We start from the raw sequence: 26,482 nt of genomic DNA, 5'->3' as shown, positions 1-26,482 counted from the left end.
GTGGTGAAATATAACAAAATTTACCACTTAACTATTTAAGTGCACAATTCAGTAGCATTAAGCACATTTACATTGTTGTACAACCATCACCACCATCCATCTCCAGAAGTTTTTCATCCTCCCAAATGGAAGCTCTGTACTCAGTAAACAATGACTTTCCATTTCTCCCTTCCTCCTAACCCCCGGTAACCACCCTTCTATTGTCTCTGTCTCCATGAATTAGTCTATGGGCCTCATATAAGTGGAATCATACACTATCTGTCCTTTTGCAACTGGCTTATTTCACTGAGCATAATGTCTTTGAGATTCATCCACGTTGTAGCCTGCAACAGGATTTCCTTCCTTTTTACGGCCGAGTAATATTCCATTGTATGGATATATCACATTTTGTCCATTCATCTCTTGATGGGCACTTGGCTTGTTTCTACTGTTTGACTATTGTGAATAATGCTGCTGTAAACATCGGGGTACTCAATCAAGTAATGTCTTGAATTGCCTCCTCTTCCGGTTTCTCCTCCTCTGTGCCCTTGTCCCAATCCAGGTCTGACCCCCTCAGTGTTGGGACTGTAGCCACAACAGCCTCAAGGGCTGATGCACAGAGAATTTTTTTAAACCCCTTTTACCTTTACCCTTTCTTGTTTGGCTGGACTTTGTCCAGCCAGGTTTATTTATAAACCACGAAAGCTCATTAACACCACCAAGCATTTCAGCTGGCTACCTCTCCACCTTTGTTATTGCAGGAAGGTACACTGAAGGGATCAGGCGGTGGGACATGGCTGAGGATAAAGGCAAGAGAGACTCCATCAGTATGAGTCTGCGGGGATGCCAGACCAACAACGGGTTTGTGCAGAACGAAGACATTCTGGAGAAGGAACCGGACCCGGGCAGCCCTCCGGACAGCGCGGTGGCCATCCTTGGCCCCGGCAAGCCCGCCCTGCAGATCATCAGGCCATATGCGGGCATGCCCAAGGAGGTGCTGTTCCAGTTCTCCAGCCAGGCCCGCTACCGGGTGCCCCGGGAGGTGCTCTTCTGGCTCACCGTGGCTTCTGTGCTCGTGCTCACCGCGGCCACCATAGCCATCATTGCTGTCTCCCCCAAGTGCCTGGACTGGTGGCAGGAGGGGCCCATGTACCAGATCTACCCGAGATCTTTCAAGGACAGTGACCAGGATGGGAACGGAGACCTGAGAGGTGGGTGTAGGGCCAGATTCGGGCGGGGCTGGGATGAGGTTGCGCTTTATGGCTCTTAATCCTCAAAACCCAATCATGCCTGGTTTGTGCATTAAGCACATTCCATTGTGACTGGTCACACTGAGTGTCTCCCTGTTTATGGTATTTGAAAAGCCATTCAGCACAACCCAGCAGTTCTTCACATGATGAAAGGCTGCTTACTGGAGGCCTTTGAGCTCCCACTGAGTTGTTTGATTTATTGCCCACTAAGTACATATACTTAGCTAATCAATTCTAACTTCTGACGGTGGAGTAGACTTCCTCCTTGGTTGCTTCCTGCCTCTGCGCACCTTCTAGTTGATTTCTTCAGAGCTGACAGTTTAGAATTATTTTCCCAGTGTATGTAGGAGCTAGTTTGGTAATCTGGCTGGGAGTTTCTTATTAATGAATAAAGCATAAATAATGTCATAGAAAAAAATTAAGCCATATCTTTAAAGGGTATAGGCTGAGCCTTTAAAGTTTAAATCCTGAGAGATGAAAGGGAAAAAGGTGTTAGCAGGGTGTGTTGGACATTACGTGAATTGAGGATTATTTAAAATAATACCCCTATTAGTAAAAACAAAATGAAACACAAAGTAAAAAATTACTTTTTTAAAGTTACGCCAATAATTTCCAAGTGAGTTATGTGTAGAATATCCTTATACTTCATTGCTCAAACCAGGACACTTTTTTTTTTTTTAAAGATTTTATTAAGTAATCTCCACACCCCAAGGTGCAGCTCGAACCCACAACCCTGAGATCAAGAGTCACATTCTCTTCTGACTGAGCCAGTCAGGTGCCCCCGGGGCACATTTTTTTTTTTTTTTTAAAGAGAGGGAGAGAGGGAGGGAAGGGCAGAGGGAGAGGGAAAGAGACAATCTAACTAGGCTCCATGCCACGTGGGGCTCGATCTCAGGACCCTGAGATCATGACCTGAGCTGAAATCAAAAGTTGGACACTTAACCGACTGAGCCACCTGGGTCACTTTTAAAACTAAAATTTTGCCAGAGCACAAGCATAAACTGAATCTGTCCTGGGCAACTTGGTTGATATGGTCACCCTTATTCAGGGTAACTATAAGAAACAAAATAATAAGGTAATTTTTGATGATAATACTTAATTTGAAAAAAAAAACAACACAGAATGATTTAATAGAGTGTGGGACCTGGGGATGAGCTTAATCTAACTTTAAAATGTTACAAATAGGAACTTAAAATCTCTAACTGTCCTTAATAATTAATAAAAGGCTTCTCTTTTTCACGCTCATATCAATTTCTCTTTTTTGTATCTCCCTGCGTCTTCACCAATTGAAATATTATCTGTCCTTCAAGGTGCAGTTGAAACCCATCTTCTGCATTAGTTTTTACTTTGCCTCCCACTCAGAGCATGCGCTCCGTTCCGCAGAGCTCCCGCAGGGCTCTCCACTGTGTCCAGCGCCCTCTGATAGCGCCTTGTGAGCTGTCTGGGTGACTTCCCCAGCAGACCCTCCTTGCTGGCGTGGCCGTAGCACCTGCTGCCTCTGAGTAGTAAATGCTTAGCGAAAGTGATGTTTTGACAGAATAGAGCTAAAACCCCTAAACCCAAAGATAAATTCCCCCCTTCCCGCCCTCCCTTTGTAATCTCCTTCTGATATACCCCAAATTCCCGTGCACAGGGCAGGGTCTTACCAGCTCCTACATTTGCCATTCCCAGTAACTTTGCCTGGAGGGACTAGCTGTTTCCTGTAATCAATAGGTCTTTGTCCTTGAGGTTAAGGGGATCTGCTTGTTATTATTTGAAGGAACCATTCTGGGTTTCAATTTGTTTTGGTGATTGCCTTCTGCCCCTTGGAGTGGGGGCCTGGGATCCCTGTTTACTTTGTCTCTGTCTAGACCCTTTGTTTTTAACATCCTGTTCCTGTGCGCATATTCTTAAGAAGATACATTGTATCATTCTGATTTCATTCAAAATCCTTTTGTTGGCTGTGAACAGTCTTCGAGGTTTCACAGATACCTATAATGGGGGAACTGAGGTACAAAGAAGACAAAAATAAGCAGCCAATTATAGGGGAAGAGCCCCAGTGCCCGGAGTCAGGAGGCTTTGTGCTTTGGTCTCAGTGATCTCCAGCTTGCTGTGTGACCTCTGACAGGCTCTGATTGTAGGAAGGCACAGAGGGGTCCCACAGAAAGTTACTGGAGATTGAATACTAGACTCAAGTCTCTGATCTGCGTTTAGGACTCTGAACCGGAATCACACAAAAAACCACGCTATCTGCTAATTATCCTACAAGGTTCCAAGTACACAGAGTTTCATTCCTGTGTCTCTACATAGCCAAATCTAGATTTCCCTTCTGTATAAATTCTTGGCTTCAGCACTGTCCAAAGGAAATAGAATGTGAACCACATAGATAACTATAAATTCTCTAGGAGTCACATTCATGTAAGTAAAAAAGAAAAAGATGAGAAATTCATTTTAATAATAATTTAATTTTAGGGGCACCTGGCTGGCTCAGTCGGTAGAGCATGCAACTCTTGATCTTGGGGTTGTAAGTTCAAGCCCCATTAAAAAGAAAATCTTTTAAACAAATTTAATTTTAATTTAAAATCCATTTTAATAAAATTCATTTAAAGTGTTTCGTTTATGGGGCACCTGGGTGGCTCAGTTGGTTAAGTGTCTACCTTTGGCTCAGGTCATGATCTCAGGGTCCTGGGATGAAGCCCCGCCATCGGGCTCCCTGCTCAGTTGGGAGTCTGCTTGTCCCTCTCCTCCCCAGCTCATGCTCTCTCTCTCTCTCAAAGAAATAAATAAAAATCTTAAAAAAAAAAAAAAAAGGTATTTTGTTTAAGCCAACATATCATTCCAACATATAACCAACGTAACAGTATTAATGAGATAGTTTACATTCTTACATTCTTCAGAATCCAGTGAGTATTTTACATTTATAGCACATCTCAGTTCACACTGGTCCCATTGCAAGTGCTCAGCAACGGCTCCATGGGGCATGCGGCTGTCGTGCTGGATAGTGCCACCTAGACCATGAGTTACTCTTCTTTGTCCCTTGGCACTTAGCCCAGCACCAGGCCTGGATTAGGTGCACAAAAACCATGTGTAGAATAAATTAATACTGTAGCCCTGGTTTTATTTTTGTTTATTTATTTAAAGATTTTATTTATTTATTTATTTGACAGAGAGAGTGAGCGAGTGCAAGCAGGTAGAGTGGCAGGTGGAGGGAGAAGGAGAAGCAGGCTCAGCCGGGAGCCCGATGCGGGGCTTGATCCTAGGACCCTGGGATCATGACCTGAGCCAAAGGCAGAGGCTTAACTGACTGAGCCACCCAGGCGCCCGTTTTGTTTATTTTTTAATTGATTTTTTAAAGTAGGCTCCGTAGCTGTGGAGCCCAGCACCAGGCTTGAACTCACGACCCCCGAGATCAAGACCTGAGCTGAGATCAAGAGTCAGATGCTTAACTGACTGAGCCATCCAGGGGCCCTATAGCCTTAGTTTTAAATATAAAATATGAACAGGGGCGCCTGGGGGGCTTAAGCATCTGCCTTCGGCTCAGGTCATGATCCCAGGGTCCTGGGATCGAGTCCCGCATCGGGCTCCCTGCTCCGCGGGAGGCCTGCTTCTCCCTCTCCCGCTCCCCCTGCTTGTGTTCCCTCTCTCGCTGTGTCTCTCTCTGTCAAATAAATAAATAAAATCTTTAAAAAAAAAATAAAATAAAATATGAACAACGCACACACGGATTTTTTAAACGTTCTACATTTATGTTAAAGGTCAAAGATTACTGCTAGAAGACCATTTGATGGTGCTTGTAGAACTAGATCTTTCTATTTGAATTTCACTCAAATTCAACAAAATTCCAAATATTTCTGTTTCAATATAAATATTTCAATTTTAGGCATGTTGGTTTTATTTTTAATCCTTCAACTAAAAAAACCCAACTTTATTTTCCATGGCCTTGATTTTTTTCTTTAGGTATTCAAGAGAAACTGGACTACATCACAACTTTAAATATAAAAACTATTTGGATTACTTCATTTTATAAATCATCCCTTAAAGATTTCCGACACGGTGTTGAAGATTTCCGAGAAATTGATCCTATTTTTGGAACGATGAAAGATTTTGAGAATCTGGTTGCAGCCATACATGATAAAGGTAAACTGAGTGGCAGGTGGGTGGGAGGGGTGGTGGGGGTTGAGAAAAGCATTCTCCAAATGCTTACTTAAAGCACTTTTGTCCTTAACTGACGTGTATTATTTTAAAATAATTTCTTCCTGACATTTGAAATACTTTTGCTCATTAGGTTTAAAATTAATAATTGATTTCATACCAAACCACACCAGTGATAAACATGCTTGGTTTCAATTGAGTCGGAACCGGACAGGGAAATATACCAATTATTACATCTGGCATGACTGTATGCATGAAAATGGCACAATCATACCACCCAACAACTGGGTAAGTACCAACTTGTCTGATTTTCAAAGAGAACATGGGCAGATCTTCAGTAATTAAACTGGTTATTTATAAAGTCCTTGTAAGGAAAAAATTAATAGGTATAGTTTTGGGGAAAAGGAAAGTTTCCCAAAGAAGTAGAAATAAGCTACTCAAGCCTCCTAACATTTGGATTGGGACTTTTTATTTCATTGTAGAACATATATATTTTAGCAAATTAAAACCTATACTTTTTTTTTTTTTTTTTAAGATTTTATTCATTTATTTGACAGAGAGAGACACAGAGAGAGAAGGAACACAAGCAGGGGGAGTGGGAGAGGGAGAAAGCAGGCTTCCCGCCAAGCAGGGAGCACGATGCGGGGCTCGATCCCAGGACCCTGAGATCATGACCTGAGCCAAAGGCAGACACTTAATGACTGAGCCACCCAGGCGCCCCTAAAACCTATACTTTCTATTAGCCTCTCCTTCCCTCACTTCCCACTCTGCCCGACTTAGACTCCATGTCCCACTGGGTCCATAACTGTCTTGCTATTTATTCTCCGGACCCCTTTGCCTTTCTGATGTTGTGACTCCCCTGTCCAACAAAATCCTAGCCATAAATAAACCTGCCCATCCACTTTCTCTTTGCTTGAACCTTGGTATCTGTGCCTTCAGAGACATCACACATCCACAGTCCCCACATGAACTGAGCCATCCAGTCTTCTTGGGGATTTTACTGTCCAGGCCCTCCCTCTTCCTCAAACATCCTACATGCCATCTCCCCGTCTTATCGTGCTCAGCAGCAAACTCTACTTCAAAGGGAGAGCAGAAGTCATCAAACCTGCCTCTACTTCTTTTTCTTTTTCTTTCTTTATTAAGATTTTTAAAATATTTTATTTGAGAGAGAGAGAGAGATAGCGAGAGAGAGCACGAGTGGGGAGGAGAGGGAGAAGAAGGCTCCCTGCTGAGCAAGGAGCCCGATGCGGGGCTTGATTCCAGGATCCTGGGATCATGACCTAGGCCGAAAGCAGCAGCATAACCGACAGAGCCACCCAGGTGCCCCTACTTTTTTTTCTTTTTAAGATTTATTTATTTATTTTAGAGAGAGAGAGAAAGAGAGAGAGCAAGAGGGAGAGAGAATCCCAAGCAGACTCTGTGCCCAGTGCAGAGCCTGATGCCAGGCTCGATCTCACGACCCCGAGATCACAACCTGAGCCCAAACCAAGAGTCAGATGCTCAACTGACTGCGCCACCCAGGTGCCCAAACCCTGCCTCTCTTATACGCACCTTCTTCCTACTCACTTCTTCTATGGCAGAGGCCAGGTCAGTCTTGTCTGGGGTTTCTAGACTTACAAATAAAAATCCAGGAAGCCCAGTGACATCTGAATTTTAGATAAACAATGCATAGTTTTTTAGTATAAAATATTGCTTGGGACATACTTATACCTAAAAATTTTGCATTGTTAACCTGAAATTTAGATTTAATTGTATGTCTTGTTTTTATCTGGCAACTCTACCCCTGTCTCTGGCCAGTCCCTCCACCTGCTCTGGTCCCCGTTTCTCCTGCTTTACCCTTGATCCTCTGGATCTCCACTCCCCTGACCTTCTCCATAAACACTTAAAGAGGCTGGTTCCTAAGCATGAACTTTTAGATGAACCAAGGGCACTCAAAATCGACATGTGTCAAGGCTGACTGTGTGATCTTCTCCCCACCAACCTCTTATACCCCGGTTTAATGAATAGTACTAGTATGCAGCCTGGTGAACAGGTCATCAGCAATCCTGGCAGTTTTAGCTTCTTAATTTTTCTTTTCCCCAGGCTGCACACTTGTTAAAATGATCATGATACTAGCAGACATTTACTAAAACACTTCCTATGTGCCAGGTTCTGTGCTAAGTGTGTCATATTCATTCATTCATTTAATCCACCCTGCAATCCTGTGAGTTAGGTTTTAGTTCCTGTTTTGCAGATGGGCAATGTTAAGCACTGTGCCCTTGGTCACACAGCCAGTAAACGAAAGGGCTGATGACCGCACAGTCCAACTGCACCGTCTGCTTTTAAAAATTGCCCTATATCCAAAACCCTATATCCAAATTCTCCAGGGAAACAGAACGACTAGGATCTATACATACAAATATTAAGAAATTTAAGGGGTGCCTGGGTGGCTCAGTCAGTTAAGTGTCTGCCTTCGGCTCAGGTCATGATCCCAGGGTCCTGGGATCGAGCCCTACATCGGGCTCCCTGCTCCATGGGGACCCTGCTTCTCCCTTTCCCTCTGCCTGCCGCTCCCCCTGCTTGTGCTCTTTCTCTCTGTCAGATAAATAAATAAAATCTTTAAAAAAAACACTCATTTTTGTAGGTTCCAGTAGGTGTGGTTTATACATTTTCACTGTTATGTACTATTTCACTGGGTACATGTGCTATGATTTACTTATGCACTCCTCTGTTGATGGCAGTTGGGCTGTCTCTAGGGGTTTATTTTATATATTTTTTTACTATTACTAATGATGCCATGGTAAACATTCTCATTAATCTATTTCTCTGGGGGTGCAGGTACAAGAGCTTCTAGAAGGCAAATGCCTAGCAGTGAAATTGCTGGGTGCATGACACTGCATGGTCTGCTCTGCAAGATAATACCAAACTGCTTGTCAGAGTGGTCGTACCAGTTGATATACCCCTTCAGTAGTATAAAAAATACATACGCCCTTTCATTTACTGGTACTGCCACACTTTGTAATTTTTTTTTTTTAAAGATTTTATTTATTTATGTATTAGAGAGCGCGCGAGAGAGAAACAGCATGAGGGGGGAGAAGGTCAGAGGGAGAAGCAGGCTCGCCGCTGAGCTGGGAGCCCGATGTGGGACTCGATCCCAGGACTCCAGGATCATGACCTGAGCCGAAGGCAGTCGCTTAACCAACTGAGCCACCCAGGCGCCCCACACTTTGTAATTTTTACCAAGAGAACATAAAGTTCACAGTGAGAACATAAATATCACACTGAGGTCTTAATTTTACATTTATCTAGTTATTAGTGAAGATTCATTTAATTACTAATGATGTTGAACATTTCTTCATACATTTATTCACTTGAGCTTCCATTTCTGCGAAACACCTGTTCACAGTTTCTTTCCTCAGTTTTCTTTTCGATTGTTTGTGCCTTTGAAATTGATTGGTGGAGTTCTTTTTGTATTCTGGATCCCTATCTTTTCTCGGTCATAGATACCGTGAGTATCCTGGTTCGTGTCAGGGTGGACCATGCTGGTGGCGTGCTCGTGAGGCTGTGTCTCCTTAAAAGGCAGCAGCTATGACTTAGCGTCAGCCACTTGTTGCCATGGTGATGTGGACCTGGCGTGATGGGGTCTTCCCACTAAAAAGAAAAAGATTTATGCAAAATCCCCTTAATTTTTAAATGTTGCCCAGATGTTCTCTTTAACATGAAATGAACAAAAGCCCAAGCTAGAGCCCTGGGGAACTGTCACATTGAAGGAACCAAGTTGACTGAGAAGGAGCAAGAGATGTAGGAGAGTCCGCCGGGAGAGTCATGCTCTAGAGTCATAGACGGGAGCACTCCTCGAAAGAGGAAATCAGCACCTGTGTCAAATGCTCCTGGGTACCAACACTTGAAGTTGCTAGATTTATTTTATTCCTGAGGGCTAGTAGGGTTTTTAAGTGAATGATTCTAATAATTTTCTGAGGATAGGGTTTAAATATTCACTCTGTGGAGATTCAAGCTCCAAGACCAATGGAATATGTCTTTCTCCCCAATTGACCATCTGTATCACTTCACGAACAGGAGTCCAGAGCCTGGATAGAAGGTTCAAGAAAGTATGTTAGAAATGTCTGCCCTTTAACTTGGCCTTGTTCTGCATTTGAGAGCGTCGGTTTACCATTGTGGTTTTCATGAACAGCTTCTACTCTACAAACATGTCCCAACCACATTTGTGTGGCATTAGGCCAGCAGGTGGCATTTTAAGGAATTAATTTATCTAGTGCTCTCCCTAGAAGGAAGAGTCTAAGGATTTGTGCATTCAGCTTGCACAGCGCCAGGGACAGCAATGATCGTTTCTTTGTGGGCAGTGCCATTATATGAATGCTAAGTAAGTGATTTGCTATTTTCTGTTTGCTAGTTAAGTGTATATGGAAACTCCAGTTGGCACTTTGACGAAGTACGAAACCAGTGTTATTTCCACCAGTTTTTGAGAGAACAACCTGATTTAAATTTCCACAATCTTGATGTTCAAGAAGAAATAAAAGTGAGTACAGATACCCACACAGACTTCTCCATTGCATGGGTGTTTAAGTGGTTATTTGATACTCTTGATGTTGAACAATAAGTGTTCAGGCAAAACCAAGTACTGTGGACTCCGGGATTATGGAGGCTGATGCAAATACAGACCCTCAAACATGGTGGTTCCTTCCCTCTCACCCAGAACGAGTGACAGGGGACGGAGGCAGAAATACCTGGTACCTTTGCTCTGAGCTTCCCCTCTGCCTGTGACAATGAGCCAGTATAGTGAGGGGGGCCAGAGCGTGGGCTCTGGGGTCTGAACCTACATCCAGCCCCAGCCCCATTGCTGGCTACGGTGGGCCCCTGGGTGAGGTATTTAGCTTTTCTGTGTCTCCGATCCCTCATCTATGAAACATGGCTGATGGCAGTGTTTGTCTCATGGGCTCTTTGGAAGATTAGAGGAGCTAACCCATGCACAGCACTTCCGTATTCACTCAGTAAATATTCACTTACTGTCTGCTCTGTGCCAGGTCCTGTTCTAAGCAATGCAGCAGTGGATAAAAGAAGCCGTGCCCTCAAGGAGTTTCCTGTAAACTGAGGGGAAGGCAGACAATTAACAACTAAATATATAACAGGTTGGGTGGTTCCTAAGGGGAAGGGACATCAGAGTGCCAGGCAGAAATTGGTTTGGAGGGCGCCTGGGTGGCTCAGTTGGTTAAGTGACTGCCTTCGGCTCAGGTCATGATCCTAGAGTCCCTGGATCGAGTCCTGCATCAGGCTCCCTGCTCCGCAGGGAGTCTGCTTCTCCCTCTGACCCTCCCCCCTCTCATGTGTTCTCTCTCATTCTCTCTCAAATAAATAAATAAAATCTTTAAAAAAAAAAAAAAAGAAGTTGGTTTGGAGACATCCCCGTGTTGAGGTCCTGTTTGGACAAAGGCCTGAAGTTTGAAGGGACGCCCTGTGGAGATTTGGGGGAAGAGAATTTCAGGCAGAAGGAAGAGCCAGTGCAAAGATCTTGAGGTGAAAGTGTGCTTCGTGTGTTTCAGAAAGGGCCTGGAGGCTGGTGTGGATGGTTGCCAGATAAGCCGATAAAAAGCAAGACATCAATGCAATTCTAATTTCAGATAAACAGTGAATAGTGTGCTATTTGGGACCTCCTTCTACTAAAACGTTACTCGTTGCTCATCTGACATGAAAACTTAGCTGGATGTCCTGTATTTTATCTGGCAAGCCTATGCGGGCACTGGAGTGACATGAGGGAGAGTTAGGGGCTGAGATCCCAAAGGTGGGGTGGGGGCTAATCCCACAGGGGTTACATGCTGAGCTGCTGAAGATCCCTCTGTGGCCCCTCACGGCACATTTCCCACCAGCGCTCACTGTGTGGTAGCTCCAACAATACCCTACACGGAATTGTGGTAAACGTCAGCTGTGTGGTTGCTGCTATGGCAACAGAAGGCGGGGAATTTAGGTTAGTGGGGTAGTGCTCTGAGGTAGGGAGGGACGGAGAGGACCTGAACAGAACAGAGAGCCGTGTCAGCCAAAGGTGAAGGATGTAGGATTGCCACCTCGGAGTCATCAAGGGCACCCACAGCCCTTAGGTTTGTTCTTGTTTTGTTTTAAAATAATATCTCTCTTGGGGCGCCTGGGTGGCCCAGTCGGTTAACTGTCTGCCTTCGGCTCAGGTCATGGTCCCAGGGTCCTGGGATCGAGTCCTGTGTGGGGCTCCCTGCTCGGTGGGAAGCCTGCTTCTCCCTCTCCCTCTGCCTGCTGCTCCCCCTGCTTGTGTTCCCTCTTTCGCTGTCTCTCTGTCAAATAAATAAATACAATCTTAAAAAAAATAAAATAATACCTCTCTTGAGGTATAATTCACATAACCATAAAATTCACCCCTTTCAGGTGTATAATTCAGTAGTTTTAGTATCTTCACAGGGTTGTGCAACCATCACTGCTGATTTCACATTTTCTTCACCCAAAAAGAAGCCCCATACCCATTAGTAAACACTCTCCATGCACAGCCCCCCCGCCCCCCATGGGGGCATCCGCTAATCTCTCTGTCTCTGTGGATATGCCTGTTCAGGACATTCCATATAAACAAAATCATACAATATCTACCTATATGCCTATGATATGTATCTATATTTATAATCTATATTTAACAATTTGAGGAACAGTTTTCCAAATCAGCTACACCATTTTCCATTCCTGCTGGCAATGGGTGAGGGTTCCGACTTCCCTACGTCCTCAGCAACATTTGCTATTGTCTGTGTTTTTGAGTACCATCATCCTAATGGGTGTGGAGTTCTCTGATGGCTGATGATGTTGAGCATCTTTGCATGTGCTTTTATAGTTTATTTTTATTTATTTTTATTTTTTACATTTTTTAAGGATTTTATTTATTTATTAGAGAGAGAGAGGGAGGGAGAGAATGAGCACGAGAGTGGGGGAAGGATGAAGGGAGAGGGAGAAGCAGACTCCCCGCTGAGCAAGGAGCCCAATGCAGGACTCCATCCCAGGACCCAGGCGCCCCTATAGTTTATTTTTTTATATCTTTGCTGGAGAAATGTCTGTTTGAATCCTTTGCCCATTTAAAAATTGTGTTATCTCTTTTTTTATTGTTGGTTGTGAGTTGGATACATGGATACATGATTTGCAATTTTCTCCCATTCTGTGGGTTGTCTTTTTACTTTCCAACAGCGTCCCTTGAAGCACAAGTTTTAAATTGTTGTCCAATTTATGTTTTTCCTTTGTTGTTTGTGCTTTTAATGTCATTTGAAAACCATTGCCTAACCCAAGGTCCTGAAGATTTTCTTCTGTTTTCTTCTCTGAGTTTTATAGTGGTAACTTTTACATTTTAGGTTTCTGATCCATTTTTTATTACTTTTTATATATAATGGTGTGAGGAGGTCCAACTTAATTCTTTGGCATGTGGCTATCCAATTATGTGTGGGTTTTTTTTTTAAAGATTTTATTTATTTATTTGTCAGAGAGACTGAAATTGAGAGAATGAGTGGGAGGAGGGGCAGAGGGAGAAGCAGACTCCCCACGGAGCAGGGACCCTGACGAGGGTCTTGATCCCTGGACCCTGAGATCATAACCTGAGCCGAAGGCAGACGCTTACTTGACTGAGCCACCCAGGCACCCCAGTTATGTGTGTTTTATTTTATTTATTTATTTTTAAAGATTTTATTTTTAAAGATTTTATTTATTTGACAGAGACAGCAAGAGAGGGAGCACAAGCAGGGGGAGTGGGAGAGGGAGAAGCAGGCTTCCCGCTGAGCAGGGAGCCCGATGGGCGGCTCGATCCCAGGACCCTGGGATCATGACCTGAGCCAAAGGCAGACGCTTAACGACTGAGCCACCAAGGCGCCCCAGTTATGTGTGTTCTAAAAAGATTATTACTGGGGCGCCTGGGTGGCACAGTCAGTTGAGTGTCGACTCTTGTTTTTTGCTGGGGCTTGTGCTTACGTTCTCTCTTTCAAATAAATAAAATCTTAAAAAAGAAGAGGGGTGCCTGGATGGCTCAGTTGGTTTAGCATCTAATTCTTGATTTCGGTTCAGGTCATGATCTCAGGGTCCTAGGATGGAGCCCTGTGGCAGGCTCCGCACTCAGCGAGGAATCTGCTTGAGGATTCTCTTTCTCCTCTCCCTCTGTCTCCTCCTCCCACCCCCCTACCTGTAAAATAAATACATAAATAAAATCTTTTTAGAAAAAAAAATAGAAAAAATTATTCTTTCCCCATTGATCTGTCTTGGAACCCTTTTGAAAATCAGTTGGCCATAAATGTCAGGGTTTGTTTCTACGCTCAGTTTTGCTCTATTGATCTGTAAGTCTGTTCTTCTGCCAATACCACAGTGTCTGGATTAGTGTAGCTTTATAGGAAGTTTTGAAATTGGGAAGTGTGAGTCCCAGAACTTTATTCTCCTTCAAGATGGTTTGGCTATTTTGGATACTTACATTTCTTTCTTTATTTCTTTTGGTGATCAAGTATTATTATTATTTGTTGACATACAATATTATATTCATTTCAGGTATACAACATAGTGATCTGACAGTTCTGTACATTACTCAGTGCTCCCCACAATAAATGTAGTCACCATACAATGTTATCAGAATACAATGACTGTATTCCCCGTGCTGCACTTTTCATCTCTGTGACTTGTTTTGTAACTGGAAGTTTGTGCCCCTAGTCCCCTTTATCTATTTCACCCATCTCCGCATCCACCTCCCCTCTGGAAACCACCAGTTTGTTTTCTGTATTTAAGAGTCTGTTTTCTGTTTATTTGTTTTGTTTCTTAATTCCACATCTAAGTGAAATTAGATGGTATTTGTCTTTCTCTGTCTATTTCACTTAGCATAATACCTGCTAGGTCCATCCATACCATGCAAATGGCAAGATCACATTCTTTTTTATGGCTGAGTAATATTCCTGTGTGTGTGTGTGTGTGTGTGTGTGTGTGTGTGTGTACACCACATCTTTATGGATTCATCTACCGATAGACACTTGGGCTGCTCTCATATCTTGGCTGTTGTGAATAATCCTGCAATAAACATAGGGATGCATGTATCTTTTTAATAGTGCTTTCATTTTGGGTAAATATCCAGTAGTGGAGTTACTGGATCATATACATTTATGAATTTTAGGACCAGCTTGTCAGTTTCTGCAAAGAAGCCTGCTGCTGGGATTTGAGTAGGGATTGCACTGAATCTGGGCATCAGTTTGGGGGAGTATTGCTACTTTATTATATGTGCTGCCGCAGCGAGCAGGAGTATTGCTGCTTTAACAATGTTGTCTTTTGATCCAGGACCACAGGATGTCTTGCCACTTGTTTAGGTCTTTGGTTTCTTTCAACACTGTATTGTAGTTTTCAGGGTACAAGTCTTGCATGTCTTTTGTTAAATATATTCCTGTAGACTCCTTAGTTTTAAGGCTGTTTTTACTATACATGTTTGATGTTTCTCAGAATTTAGATGAATTGCTTTGGGATCTGTTCTAGAAGTAGGCACCTTGTCAGGGCAGCCTTATCTCATTGGGGTTGGGGAGTGGTGGAGGGTGATAGACACAGTTACTAACTAGGGGTTGGTTTTAAATGTCTTTGGTGGAGTGTGGACTCTTTTCTCCATCACCAAAGATCATTTACACACCCTGACCTGCACCTCCCCCCTGACCTGCCCTCACACACTTCTTGGGCATTAACTTTGTGCCAAGTGCTCTACCCAGATCATCTCATTTAATGCTCAGACCACACCTAACTTAGGAGATAGCAGGACCATTTTACAGAGAAGGAAGCTGAGGCTTAAAGGGGGAAAGCCACCCCCCTGCAGAGTGACAGCAGGATTCAAACCCAGAGTCCACGCTCTTACCCACAAGACCACTTCTGACTTGAGGCAAAGCTGGTACTGTCTCTGTGCTTCACTTTTCCTACACAGTCTTTTTTTTTTTTAAGATTTTTTTTTTTATTAGAGAGAGAGAGAGAGAGAATGAGAGAGAGAGCACATGAGAAGGGGGAGGGTCAGAGGGAGCAGACTCCCTGCCGAGCAGGGAGCCCGATGTGGGACTCGATCCAGAGACTCCAGGATCATGACCTGAGCCGAAGGCAGCCGCTTAACCAACTGAGCCACTCAGGCGTCCCTTCCTACACAGTCTTTTCAAGGGGGTTCAGTTGGAAATTCATAAATGTGCGTATAATCCAGTTGGTTTATCAGCCAGTGGATTTCTCCAGGCTCCTTGTGGCGACAGTGATGGATTGTCTGGAGATGTTCAGACGAGAGTGATAAATTTTGGCAAAATGTGCCAGCCAATACACTAATTATTATTTTGACTAATCCACCTGTTCTGGAGTGTGTGAACAGGAGCCTTATTTACTAGTTTCAACAGGATGAGTTTCCTCCTGGGATGAATCATTAGTGCCTCCAGTTGAAGGTTGGACATTTTGGCAAGGCTGGTGTAGATTTGTTATTAGAAGTAAATAAGAAGGGGCGCCTGGGTGGCTCGGTCGTTAAGCGTCTGCCTTTGGCTCAGGTCATGATCCCAGGGTCCTGGTATCGAGCCCCACATCGGGCTCCCTGCTCCGCGGGAAGCCTGCTTCTCCCTCTCCCACTCCCCCTGCTTGTGTTCCCTCTCTCGCTGTGTCTCTCTCTGTCAAATAAATAAATAAAATCTTTAAAAAAAGAAAAAAAAAAAGAAGTTAAATGAGAAGGGCCGAGAAGCTGTAAGGGAAGGCTCTTTGCTCCTGAAAAGGCTTTTGGCATGAAGGGGACTTTCCAACACCCTTCTACCCCCCACTAGCTCTTATCCCTGCAGGAGAGCTAAGCAGGTTAATAATTTGCAACCCAGAGAGTTTGTGGTGGGGGAGGCATTTGGAATGACTCCTGCTTGCATACCAGTTTGTACTCATGGAGACTTCTTGCTCCTGGCTCCCATCAGATTTCAGATTATCTGCACAGTGGGAGGCTGGAATGCAGGGGACACACAGCACAGAGCACCCTCCTCTCTGTACTCCCCCTTGCAGTGGCCTTCAGGGGAGTTGGCTCTGCCCTGAATCTCTCAGGGCTTGAATGTGTTTACCTAGAGAATTCTAGAAGCCTTCTTGGAGAAGGTGGGGGCTTTCGTTTGTATAGTATTTTGTAATCACTTTGGTTTTTACTTGCCCTCAAATCCCTTATTTGACAAATGAAGGAACTGAAGTCCAGAGAAGAGAAGTGACCAATTGGGTTAGCAGGAAAAAGACTCCAGATAGCCCAGCCTTCTGCCGGAACTGTGTCCGTGTGACCCTGATCCCGCCACGTGGAAATGTTGAGCCGTGGAGTGTGGGATCCTGGGGAGTTAGTTTGTTCATAGCAGCTGGGGACAGGGAGCCCAGTTGCCCCCCCCCCACCTCGTGGCTTAAGATGGAATCCAGGCTGTAAATGTCAACTCTGCTCCTACTGAGCACAGTGTTGGCAGCTCTATCCATAATAAAATTGACTCACTACCTGCTTAATAAACCAGCTCTGTGCTTGATGATAATCACTGTGCCATTTATTGCATCTCATATATGCCAGGCACTTTAGTATAAATCCTTAATTCATTAAACAGTATGTATTCGGTATTGACCACATGCCAGGGGTATGGTGGTTGGTAAGCTAGACACATGTTGTAGCCATCTTGGGGCTTATATCCCAAGGGGGGAGGTAGACAATGAAATAGACAATTACAGTAAAGTGTACTGAGTGGTCGTGATCGTAGGAGGTAGGAGTACACAGGGCAGGCAGCTAACCTAGACATGAGTGGGAGAGAGCAGGGATGTAATGATGCCCAATGGATAAGTAGGACTGAGCCAAGCGAAGAGGCTTGGGTCAGAGGGTTTCAAGCAGAGGGAAGGCATGGATCATGGCACACTGGTGGTGCTCGGAGTTGTCCCATATAGCTGGGACATGGTATATGGAGAGGGAGCTAGCTCGATGAGACTATAGGGGGACGAGGCAAGACTGTGGTGAGGATTTGGCTTTACAAGGTTTTAGGGAAATCATTTTCCGTTTGCAGTTTGGAAGTCAATGACTCTGGAGAAGGGGTGGGGCAGGTTTGGAGGAGAAAGCAGAGCAAATGGGTAAGGGTGCCAGACAGTACCAATTCTGACACCGCTACTTACTAACTCTATGACCTTGATCAAGGTACTTCTTCTCCCTGTGCCTCAGATCCCTCATTGGTAAAATAGGGACAGTAATGGCACACACGTTGTAGGGTTGATTGGGGAGAAGTGGGTTTGTTTTTTTTTTAAAAGATTTTATTTATTTATTAGAGAGAGAGAGCATGAGCGGGGGTTGGGACAGGAGAGAGACAAGCAGACTCCCTGCTGAGTGAGGAGCCTGACCCGGGGCTTGATCTCAGGACCCCAAAATCATGACCTGAGCTGAAGGCAGACACTTAAGTGACTGAGCCACCCAGGTGACCCAGGAGTAAGTGTTTTAACCTCTATAAGGCATATAAGTCACTGTGTTGTTATTTGAATACTTGTTAAATAATCAATACATGTATTGATAAATGAGTAAATACTGTTGTGAACTGAAATGAACAGGGAGTGTAAGAGCCCCAAAGGGTGCTAATATTTAAAGGACTGCAGAGTAGACAGAGAAAAGTGGCAAACGAGGAGCAAGTCTCTGGGAGCTAAGGGATATGCGTTTTTCTGGAAGACAAGTTTGGTCAGCACTGTCAAACATCGCAGAGAGATCAGGTAATATAAGGACCCATGTGTGAATGGACTCTAGCTGCAATACCTTTAGATCCTCACAGAAACTCCGCAAGGTGGGTTAGTGAGGTCAGGCAGCTGGATGGGCAGTGGGAAGATGGGACGGTATCCGGACGGGTCAGAATCCTGAGCTCATGATCCTTCCTCCACGCCCTGCTCCTGGGGGAGTTAGCCAACAATTTTACCAAGATTTCTGAACAGCAGTAGGGTCCGTTTTCTTTCCTTTGCTTATAAACAGGGGATATAGTTTTCTCTCTGTACTTCTAAAATATCCTACACTTTCTCCTTCCTCCTTGAGATGGACGCCTCAGGGTTTATGTCACTTTCAAGATGATGTCTTACAGATCACCACATGTAAGAGCAAAGCTTTTCTATTTCCCACACTAAGCTTTTTAGGTAAATGGGCCCAGTAACTTCAGTCATCTCACAAGGAAAGGTTTGCCTCAAGCTTTGTGAATTTGGATATTAGTAGTGTTTGATTCCTTTTTTTACTCAGAGCAGTGAGTTAAGGAGAAAAGAATGGAAAGGTGCCCGGTAGAAAAACGAGGACTCTGTGATGTCATGGGAGTTATACCTGAATCGGGGACACAATGTACTGTCCCGAGAGTCCCATGGTGCCTTGGTGGGTCACCCAGACCTGGCAGAACTAGGCTTTGTGCCCATTTCTGCACCCGGCACCCTGGGAGGGCTTAACTGGAGTAAAGAGAGGGTTAACGATTAAGATCTGGAGCTCCCCTTTCTCACCTAGTTGGGAGAATAAATAGCACAAAGCAAATATTTTTTCAAGAGCAAATTTTGGATTATTTGTCATTTACAATGACTCTCAAAAATAACCATCCAGCTTTTACTGTTTTGTCTCTTTAAACAATGGTAGTATCTCTTACTGGACTAAAGTAAAAACCCCTGCCGGGGCCAGAAACATTTGCTGGGATACACATTTCTTATTTTTTATGGCTGGGTCAACAGTTAGCAAGGCTATTTCCAAAAGGAATAAGAACCCCACGAAGAAAGCACATTTTTTCCCCCTAGGAAATCAGTGCTCCAAAGCTTAATGTTTATAACGGCATGGCATTTAATGTTTCCCCACATTTTTGTCAGAGGTGGCTTGGGTGGATTACAGCTATTTGTGTCCTGCCCCCACCCTGTCCACCTCCAGTGTTCCCTCAAGTCTAGCGCCACCCGGGGGTGGACCCGGGTTGTGTGGGGGTTAGAAGCTTGTGAGAATTTGGGGCCTTCTTAAAATAGTGTAAAATTAGAGTGTTTATTTAGAATGGAGAAGGAAGGTAGGTAGGAAGGGGCCTGGGTAAGTGAGGGGTCCTGAAGCTTAAAGCTTGGTTAGCTTCACGCTGAGCTGACCTCTGGAGCCAGAGACTGTTCTGCAGGGTACCTTAATATCTGTTAATTTCTCTCTCAACCTCTAACTGATGGCCCGCCCTCACTTCCTGCCATCCAGCTGTGCTGACCTCTAGGGTAAGTCCTGCTATTTCACCTTTTTGTACTACCATGTTCCATTCCTTTAAAGCTTTATCTGGCTGTGATTTAAATGTTTTTGCGTTACTATTTGATGTCTACTTGGGGATTCTACATAAATTCAGGAGACCTAGGGCCAGGTCTGTAGTATTTTGCTTATGGTTATAGGGCTTAGCCCATAGTTGGAACACAAATACTTATTGAATGAATGTATTCATAAGAGTAAGGTGTAAGAGTAAGATGCTAGTAAGAACAAATTTGTGGGTTTTGGGTGGGCAGAGCCAGCTTAACGTTATTTGGTTCAGTTGTGTCCATGCTAAGATTGTAAGCAGTCTGTTCTTAGATGTGAAAACGCTTTTCAAGCTGTTGTTCAAAAATGTCACCTTAGAGGGACTTGACCTCAGCAGTATTAACCCTTGCCCGTAGTCTGTAGAAGCTCTTGAGACCCTTGAATTGCAGCACTCTAGAGACCCTATGTTCACATGTAAATAAAAGGAACACTTCAAAGGAAACGTGATTTTGGGGATAGTCTTCCTTTGGGAGCTATGGCTGCTTCCCTCCATAAATTAGCTACTTAATTCTAGTACTTTGAATTGTGGACTGTTTGTTCTAATGTGGTAAGTACATTTCTGTAAAACCTTCCATTTGGCGAGGGATGAGCTGAGGAGCGTGGGGAGAGCCACTGTCCCTTTGCAGAGGGGCAGCTTGTAGTTGGTGCTGGAGTAGGCTAGCTGGGAGTGGTGGGGAGCTGAGACCTAAGCCCTTTGCTCTCCAAGGTCACTTGGTCCTCCCACCTGCCCCAATACAGGCCAAGTCAGTCTCTGCCTCTGAGCTAGGCCATCCTGTCCTGCAAACAGTCCAGAATGTTCTTCATAATCTCACTCCCTGATCAACTCCCACTGGTCAAGGTAGAACTGTAGCTCTTCTTTCTCCGGACGTGTCTGCCCATGTTAAATTTCTTCTTCTTGGAGCTCCAACACCCTGCAAAGGAATCTCCTTTCATGATGTTGAGCTACATACACCCCACCTTGCATTATTAGGTAACCCTCTCCTGTCTCATGTGTCCCCAACTGTTCTGTAGATGCCCTGAAGCCAGGGGACATGTACTTTTAGTGTTGTTAACAGTATCAGAACATGTTGGGACCTACTCGGGCTTGATATGTACTTTCACTAAGGACCCGATGCTATGTTGGAGGCAAGGGAAACAGAAATGAAAGCTGCAGTCTTTCCTCCTAGAACCTCCCAGTCTGGTGGAAGAACCCCTCACGACCTGATGCTTAGCTATTTTGTTTGGACTGACCTTTAAGGAACTGGGCATGGGGGGAAGGTATGTTTCAGCTTCTCCTGAGTCCTTTCATTGTGGTTTCATTCCTTTTCAGTGACTCTCTTAAGTTTTGCAAATGTGCTCGTAACATCAATTACAAATATAACATTCTGAATTCAAATTTGAGGGAAGTATGGGAGTCCATTAATGCAGTTATGGAGAGTTATTTTAAGACACTGCTATACCTAACAGATAAAAATACACTACGTGAGTGCTGTGCTTGTTTTGTATGTGGAGACGGCCATTTTATGATGGGAAGTCATTACAGACACACACTTTTATTAAACATTATGATGATAATGTAACCAAAGGATTTTGCTTGTGTTTAGGAAATTATACAGTTCTGGCTCACAAAGGGTGTTGATGGCTTTAGTTTCGATGCTGTTAAATTCCTTCTAGAAGCAGAGCATCTGAGAGATGAAGCCCAAGTGAATAAGACTCAAATACCGGTAAGGTTTTGAAGCACTATTTTCCCCCCCTTTCTGAAAATGTCATCCTGTCTCTCTCTCTACAGTCTGGCCTCTTTGTGGTTCCACACCAGTGGTTCTCACCTTTCCCCCCATGTCACACATGAGAAGCAGTATTCAGGACGCCACTGTGCTCTTCCGGTTGACCATCACTCTACAGACACTCTATGTTCAATGGCTAAATAGACAGGAGTCCTAAAATGGGTTTCAAAATAGTAGATTTGTATATTTACACAATGGAATATTATATATCAGTCAAAATAAATGAATAACAGTGATACACAATATGGGTGAATCTTAGCTGTATGTTTAGTGAAAAAACCCTAAAACAATTATATATAGCATGATGCCCTTTTTATAAAGTAAAATGAAATTGTTAAAAGTGTCTAGCTTTTGTCCTGAGTAACAGATTTATGGGTACTTATTAATCTCATTAAACCAAAGCAATTAACTGAAGAAAGTTGGCAATGCATGGACTAATTACAAGACCGTGTCATGAAACAAAGGCTATTTTTTGGCGGGGTGGTTAGTAAAGCACATTATTTCCAGTAGGAAAAATGAAGAGGGGTGGGGAATGATGTATTAGTCCCAAAGAGAAGCACTTATCCTTGGAGAAGAAATCTCAAAGTAACCTTGCTAATTATGATGAGATGCTGTAAGAGAGGCATATGTTTCCAGTTATGACAAATGATGAGAACAATAGGTTTTGTGTGGTATCCAAGAAAAACCTAAAGAAAAAATGATTTCAGGAAGAGACCTAAGATTCCAAAAACTTTTCTTGATCTAGCAAGCAAGTTCACTTATTAAAAAGGGGTCCACTGAATGGATGGCAATGCAGGTTTACACTGTCTAGTCTGTCCATGTTCCAACCCAGTACTTACAACCTTGGCTTGTGTTAGATAGAATCTTTTAACTTTGGATTCTAGATTACTGTAACCCTAGGAAGGCATAGAATGAATATCAGGAAAAATTACTGAAACCCTGGCAAAATGGTTGTTCTTTACCACTTCTAGCTTTTTATTCTTACTATTACACTTTGGATGGTAATTTTGTGAGTAGATCAAGTATAGGTGTAACAATGAGCTCTGCAAGTTTGCTTTTAAGTGCAGCAGTTAGGAGAATTAAATGTTTGGGAGGAGGATTCTGTTAAATACACTTGTAATTAATGTTGAGATATTCAGCAAAGTTTACTAGATTTACAGTTAATAATAGTCAGGAATGTTATTCTCCAGCCATAAAACCCGGTGAGCATTGAAAATCCTAGGATCATCTTTGAGCATGCCTTGGCTTGAGCCCTTTGAAGAGACAGTCTATATTGGCATAAGGCCAGCTATGGACATCTGACATGCAAAATGATGGCAACCATGCTTTTCTGTCTCCAAAGGACACAGTCACACATTACTGGGAGCTGTACCATGACTTCACCACCACGCAGGTGGGAATGCATGACATTGTCCGGAGCTTCCGGCGGACAATGGACCAATACAGCAGGGAGCCTGGGAGATACAGGTAACTGCAGGGCACACTTCTGTTCTTCAAAGGCGTAGGGTGTGACCTGTAGTTAATCCTTCACAGCCAGGCATTCTCAAGAGGATCAAGCTATTTAACAAACCTCCATGACTATGATGTAGTATAATTTGGTTATGCCAGGGCCTAGTATATTCTTTCATATTGCTTAACTTTGCTGATTTTCAGTTTCTTTTGTAAAATAATGCCCATCACAGTACTTACTTCACAGGAATTTTATGAAAATCCCTTAAAAGGTAGTATATAATCTAAATCTTAGCCATTAACTACTCTATTTTTATCATTACTATTTGGTCTGTTAAGTGTCCAGTATACAGTATGAATCCAAATGTTTCAGCTAAGCTGCTAGTAGATCACAATGGTTTGCTAACACAGCTTTGGAATCAGATGGACCTAAGGCAGAGTTCTGTGTAACAGCTGTGTGATCTTGGACCGGTTCACGGACACAAGTCCCATTTTCTCATCAGTTAAAAGGTGACAGCGACACCCCTATCAGGGTTTTGTGAAACTGCATGAGATAATGTAGATGAAGCACTTAATTAAAACAGGGACTGACACATAATAAAACACTCAATAAGTAAATCTCTTACTATGTGTATATTGATCACCCAATAGCATTAACAGAAATATTTAAAGAAATTTCTCCTCCTTCAAAGTAGGTCCTCTGATTGCTATCCTCATTCTATAGATGAGGAAGTGGAGACTGAGCACAAAGGCAGTGGTCACACAGGTAGTAATGGCAGAGATGGGACTGGAACAAACACCTGGGCTCCAGCTACTATGCACTTACCTGAAACACATAAAGCCAGCATTGATGTGGGTCATTCAGGCTAATGTGTCTTTCCCTGACAGTGTTTAAGTAATCTCTACACCCAATGGGGGCCTTGGACTCATGACCCGGAGATCAAGAATCACGTGCTCTACCAACTGAGCCAGCCTGGCACCCCCTAGAGTGCACCCCAATAATAAAGTGAGACTTTACAGGGATTCCTATACAAGAGGGTTCTGGGGAAAACCCCCTCACATGATATGCATACACTGTAGATTCTAAGTGGAGTGATGAGAATAATAAAGTCTTCATGGAAGTTACTGAGTTTTAATCAGATTTAGGAAGAACAATACTGACTGTTCCTTAACTCTTAGACATAGCCTAGTATTAGGCTAGTCCTTGGGTTTATTGTCCATGAGAAATGAGAAATTGTCCAGGTGACCCAACATGCTATTACTTTGGCCATCTGGCTCAATTATGCTTTTCCTAGTGAGCCCAACCAGATATGGTTAATAGTTAAGCAGACTGAAGCAGCTGCAGAATGCTTCCCAGTCTTCTGACAGGCCCTGAGGACACCGCACCCTGCCAATTCTTCCAGGTTCATGGGGACTGAAGCCTATGGAGAGAGCATTGACAGGACCATGATGTACTATGGGCTGCCTTTTATTCAAGAAGCAGATTTTCCCTTCAACAATTATCTCAGTAAGCTAAACACTCTTTCTGGGAACAGTGTGTTTGAGGTTATCACATCCTGGATGGAAAACATGCCAGAAGGAAAATGGCCTAACTGGATGGTAAGTCCTCATGCCTGGGTCAGCACATCTGGTGCTGGTGTGCTTTCCCTTAATCAGCGATTATTTAGTGAGCCATGTCTGTTTGTCCCAGCTTCTGACCAGGTTTTTGTTATTTTTCTTCATTCTTTTCCTCTGGTTCTCAGACTAATCTCGATTGCTCAGTCTTCAAATTTGCTGATTTCTCTGCCAGTTCAAATCTGTCAAGCCTGTCTAGTGAACTTTTCCTTTCAGTGATCGTTTTTTAACTCAAATTTCTTTCTGGTTCTTCTTCATATTCTTTTTATTCATAGTATCTATTTGATGAGACAATGTCCTCACACTTTAAATTATGTAGTTTTAGTTCTTTGAACGTTAGTAGTTGATTTAAATCTTTGTCCACTAGTCCAATGTTTGGGTTTCCTCAACCCCACTTTCTACTGACTGCTTTTTCTCCGCCCCCCCCAACCCCACTCCCGTTTCTTTGCATGTCTTGCGTTCCTTTTTGTTACCGAAAACTGGGTATTTTAAATAATGTAGTAACGTAGGAAATCCCATTCTCTCCTCCTCCCCAGTGTTTGTTGTTGCTATTTATTTCTTCAGTGACTTTCTTGAATTAATTTTGTAAAATCTGTGTTCTTTGTTGGGTGTGGCCACTTGGTGAGTTAATGATTGGAAAAGATTCCTAAACCGCTTGAACCATTTATTCTCCTAGCCTTTGCTGAAGTGTGTGTGTGTACACATGCTTTCAACCCCGACAGGCAGTTTGTAGTTCTACCTTAGTCTTCATTTCCTGCTTGTACAGAGTTTCAAGGTTAGCTAGAGGTGAGAGATTAGAGCCTTCTCAAGTCTTCCCAGGGCATCTGCACAATGTTCTAGATTCCAAGAATCTGTCAGACTCTCAAAGGCCAGTATGGTCACCTCCTCCCCCAAGCTTTTAAGATTTTTGGTCAGTCTCTGCTCAGCCCTAGTTGGTAACACCACCTTAGGCAGGTGTGATGTTAAACAATTGCTGATTGTTACCTGGCAAATATACCTTGGGGATAGGGCATTTCTCTGATAAAGAAAAAAATCCAACTAAAAGTGAGTGCTAGAAAGGTCAAATAGTGACAAATGGAGCTTTTGGTGAACTCTAAACTTCCTCTGCCCCTCCAGTGGCTCCTGGTTTTCACTGTTTTCAAGGCTATCCTGGATCTGAGGGGCATGAGTTGAAGGCCATGTTAAAATGACACAAAGCTTGCTGTTGTCCTTGAATAAATACTTCTTGGGTTGTTGAAAGCCTTTAGCTAGTTTCCAGAGTTCTGAAACAGTGGATTTTTAGTTTTTGCCAGCATTCTCCTTGCTTTTATGGTAGAGATTTTGGAGGTCCTTCCTCTACCATTCACAAGTGCCCCCTATATTACAGAATTTTATAATGGAGTTTTAGCACTTGTTTTTTCATATACTGAGAGTCTCCAATATCCTAGGTGACTGGGATTTCTGTCCACTGCTGTAACTACCTGTGGAAATATTTCTTGATTTCACTTCTGAAAAGGAAAGTGCTCTAAGAAAGTTTGAGAAACCATAAAGGCTCTCTGACTTTTCTGGTCATAAAAATAGAAAAATAGTTTATAATGGTCTATAAAAAAAATAATTGTAAAGACAGTTTTAGTAAATCTAAAGAAAAAAAAGCAAGCCCAACCATATTCTTATTCTCAACCTCCACCCCAATTATTTATTTATTTATTTGACAGAGACAGAGAGGGAACACAAGCAGGGGGAGTGGGAGAGGGAGAAGCAGGCTTCCCGCTGAGCAGAGAGCCCGATGTGGGGGGCTCAATCCCAGGACCCCGGGATCATGACCTGAGCCCATGGCAGACGCTTAATGACTTAACCACCCAGGCGCCCTTCCACCCAAGTTCTTAGAGGCTGGTTTTGCATCATACCCTGCCTTGAATAAGTGATGCAGTTTCTCAGAGAGCTTGTTTCATCATTTGCAAAATGGAGATAAATACCTGACAATGGAGGAGGGCAATAAGATGTAATGTAGGTGGTGAAAGTACTTTCTAAAATTTTTTTTTTTATTTTTAAGATTTTAT

The 26,482-nt window shown here is 43.4% G+C and overlaps 1 protein-coding gene across 1 annotated transcript in view; it reads left to right on the top strand.

Moving 5' to 3' along the window:
- Window positions 1-719: 719 nt before the first annotated feature.
- The window catches only part of SLC3A1 (solute carrier family 3 member 1), a 33,609-nt gene continuing 7,846 nt past the window's right edge, over window positions 720-26,482 (top strand). Inside the window, exons 1-7 of the mRNA XM_021701133.1 lie at window positions 720-1,190; window positions 5,166-5,345; window positions 5,494-5,648; window positions 9,751-9,876; window positions 21,201-21,320; window positions 22,723-22,847; window positions 24,233-24,428. Of these exons, the coding sequence (XP_021556808.1) occupies window positions 773-1,190; window positions 5,166-5,345; window positions 5,494-5,648; window positions 9,751-9,876; window positions 21,201-21,320; window positions 22,723-22,847; window positions 24,233-24,428 (1,320 nt within the window). The 5' untranslated portion in view covers window positions 720-772. The remainder of the gene's footprint in view (window positions 1,191-5,165; window positions 5,346-5,493; window positions 5,649-9,750; window positions 9,877-21,200; window positions 21,321-22,722; window positions 22,848-24,232; window positions 24,429-26,482) is intronic.

Source organism: Neomonachus schauinslandi, chromosome 10 (genome assembly GCF_002201575.2).
Source record: "Neomonachus schauinslandi chromosome 10, ASM220157v2, whole genome shotgun sequence".
Lineage (NCBI taxonomy): Eukaryota > Metazoa > Chordata > Mammalia > Carnivora > Phocidae > Neomonachus > Neomonachus schauinslandi.
The sequence above is the reverse complement of the archived record's forward strand: the minus strand, read 5'-3'. Positions and strand labels throughout refer to the sequence as shown.